Consider the following 3,718-nt stretch of genomic DNA (forward strand, 5'->3'; position numbering starts at 1 on the left):
TTAACCTTTAACTTTTAATTTATTTACTTAAATATAGGTAAGTAAGTAAGAAGTAATATACATATATATATATATATATATATATATATATATGTATATATATAACACACACACACACACATATATATATGTATATATAAACACACACACACATATATATATGTATATATATATATAAACACACACACACATATATATATGTATATATAAACACACACACACACACACATATATATATGTATATATAAACACACACACACATAATTTACTTCGTTAATCACTTTTCACAAAATGATTCAAAGTGATTATGACTTACAGCTGTTAACAGTAAATTTCCTTTAATTTTATAGAAAAGAATGTCATTATGTAAAAAACACTTTTGTGATATAAAGGTACAAAATCAAGTCTAGATACAATGTATCATATCAGCTTTACGCTTTATGAGCTAAAACATGAGTGAATGTTCAGTAACTGAAGCAAAACTTACAGAGCCGAGCTTGTCTGTAAATGGGAACACTATACACTCCTCCACTTACAGTCCAAATTGTTATATTGTATAGCCTGCCAGGAACAAGGTTATCAAAGATCACCAATCGATTTGTGTCATTGTAAAGTTTTTCTTGGGCTGGCACTATTGAGTCACTAAGCTGGAAACGGTATCTGTCAAACACCACATTTCTTACGGGAGTTGGGGTGTATTTGATACCCAATGTCTGTGTCTCGTGTTCATCAGTTACAATATTTATTACTGAATCAATGACAGGCACTGCAAAAAACATGAGAATAGAAACAAAATGTATGTCTACTCGTATTTTGGTATCTGCACCTTCTAAAATAATACAAAGTATCAATTCCAAGATTCACTGTCACATAAAAAAATAACAAAAAATTCATCAAAATTTTGTATTTTGAAAGATATCAAATATTTTAACTTCCAAAGGATCAAACTCAATAAAAATTTAAATATAATATAAAGCAAACTAGAGTAGGTTTGTTTCAAAAGGAGTATTCTATACCCACCCAAAAATATTTATGTAATATAAGAGTGCTTCTGGAAAATTTAAACTTAAAATTAAACTAACCTCTTTTTTTTACCTGTATCCATAAAACTATAAATTAAGCACATTAATTTCTAGAAACATGATTCTCATACTAGATAAGTTTTGTTTTGGTAATATTCAAGAAACTTTTAACTACAACAGTGGAGTATTCACATACTAGACTCATAGTTTCAAAATATTTTCTGCTTCATTTATAAAATATTATTGTACACACAGATAACTACAGTAATGCAAAATATTGTTACAGTTTGAATTGTGATTTTACAGAAATACAAGCAATAACAAGCATACATAAACTAATACCTATATACTATTCAACTACTGAATAATTTGAAAATCAAAACAAACAATAGAGTAGATGTTCAGAAACAATAGCATTCAAAGTTTTGTGACTCACATACAGAGTAATGTACATGATGTTTATTATATCTCTCACTGAAAGGACATTCCATGCTTAATATAAACCTATGGTACAGAGTACAAACATAAAAAATGTTTTAATGAAAAATAAAATATAAAATCATATATAAACAGAACAACTAGATTTTTTACAGACCCCATACCAAAGGATTAAACATTATTACATTAAAATCAAGAACATTACAAAGCTAAAAATTAATAGTATGTGACAAAGAATGAACGAAATACAGGATTATACCAGGAATCAGAAAACTTTATCAAAGTTTAAACTTACTTGTACGTGTTTGGATTCCAATCCCTTCACTTCGTAAGTTATTACTGACGGCATAGAAGTTGACAGAATATAGTTCTCCAGGTTTTAAATTTTCAACAATCACATTTACTGTTTCTCCTTGTGTTTCATTAGCAGGTATCTAATTTAAAAATTCTTATTAGTAGTTAAAACTGATATAGATCAGTGATTACAATAAAAATAAAATATATATATATATATATATATTTAAATCACAAACAGTAACATTACATAGTCAGTGTGCAGTATGATTGCAGAATTAAAATTTTTACATCTCACTGAAGTAATTTTATTTAGAAAGTATCAATATATATATAGTCATTTTTGTGAATTATATTTTGCTTGTTATATTTCTTACCCTACGACCACTTTAATATTCTGCTCTAAAAGCACTGGTCTGTTTACTGGATTGTTAGTTAGAATCAACAATCAACCAGTTGCAATCAACAATCAACCAATTGTCAATCAACCAGTTGCAACTTCTTCTCTTATTTATGTTTGCAGAGATGTTCTTTCTACAGTAAAAATATATTTTTAAATATAATTTAAACATAAAATTGACCAGCATAAACTCTAAATAACAATAAAACAATCTATGCAATTACTTAAAGCCTCCTACCTGCCGTGAATGCTGAGCCGAAGGATTTTGTACTGCATTGTAGACAATAATGTAGTAATCCACTCTTCCTTGAGGGGCAATCCATTCAAATGTAACATTATGGGAATCCAAGATATGACGTACATGTTTAATGGCATTAGGATCTATAATGTAAAACAGCTATTGTTTAATATATTAAATGTATATGTAGCTGTGATAGAAAATGTTCTAATCTATAAACAAGTAAAAATGTATTATTCAAACTATTTTTTTGTCATTTCTTCATAAATATCCATAATTTTCAATTATATTTTAGTGCTATGTGCATTTTATAAAACTTAGGAATGAGGATTTTAATGATATTTGTAGCAAGATTGTTGCAAGATGTCAGTGAGTATCTTCAGAGAAATGCTATGCAGTTTAAACAATATTTAACAAAATAGTATTCAATATAAAAGGTTATGTTATTACCTACACCAGTTCTTTCAAGAGAATTCACCTCATAAAAGCACAGTGAAAATGAAAAACAGAAACCAGACAAGTATTTAAATCATTTTTAAGTCCCGTTGTAAACATAACATGAGATTCAAGAATTCAGAAGTAAATACATCCCACCAAAGCAAAATTAATTTCATGTTATTTGTATACCATTCTAGACATTCTTTAGAGTTGTGCTATAATTTAAAATGTGCATTGCATTATAATCATTATATCTTTTATGATTAATTATATTAATTTTAAATACAAATAATAAACTCTAGTATGAATCCTTATTTATGTTTAAGACAATACAATTATATTATTATAACGAATAACCTCTGTGCTGGGTCCTCTGCTGTTTGTGATTTATATTAATGATATTGACTCTGGAATGACTAACAAAATATTGAAGCTTGCATATAACATTAAGATTATTGGGGTGGCTAATTGCATCAAAGATGCAGCAGACTTACAAGGAGATTTAGATGTTCAACTATCTCAAACGTAAGGTGATGCATGTAGATTTTCACAATTCAAATTATTGTTACAATTTAAATGGGAATACATTAAATACTGTGGTTGAAGAAAAAGATCTTGATGTTGTGATTGAAAAATCACTCAAGTGATCTAAACAGTGTATTGTAGCTAGCAATAGGACTAATAGGATTTTGGGTAGCATCTATAGAAATATTGAATACAAGACAATGGATCTTATTGTTTCACTGTATAGATTCACTTGTAAGACGTCATTTAGAGTACTGTGTGTACAGTTTTGGGCTCCCTTCCTCAAGAAGGACATTGAATTGTTGGAGAAGGTCTACTAGGATGATATGTGGGATGGTGGGATTGTCCTATGAGGAGAGACTA

The 3,718-nt window shown here is 28.3% G+C and overlaps 1 protein-coding gene across 1 annotated transcript in view; it reads right to left on the reverse strand.

Moving 5' to 3' along the window:
• The window catches only part of LOC106459414 (tyrosine-protein phosphatase 10D-like), a 70,498-nt gene that overhangs the window by 19,420 nt on the left and 47,360 nt on the right, over window positions 1–3,718 (reverse strand). Inside the window, exons 13-15 of the mRNA XM_013919034.2 lie at window positions 2,393–2,535; window positions 1,756–1,894; window positions 488–766 (exon numbers count right to left, since the gene is read on the reverse strand). Coding sequence (XP_013774488.1) covers window positions 488–766; window positions 1,756–1,894; window positions 2,393–2,535 — 561 coding nt within the window. The remainder of the gene's footprint in view (window positions 1–487; window positions 767–1,755; window positions 1,895–2,392; window positions 2,536–3,718) is intronic.

This window comes from Limulus polyphemus, unplaced genomic scaffold (genome assembly GCF_000517525.1).
Source record: "Limulus polyphemus unplaced genomic scaffold, Limulus_polyphemus-2.1.2 Scaffold605, whole genome shotgun sequence".
NCBI lineage: Eukaryota > Metazoa > Arthropoda > Merostomata > Xiphosura > Limulidae > Limulus > Limulus polyphemus.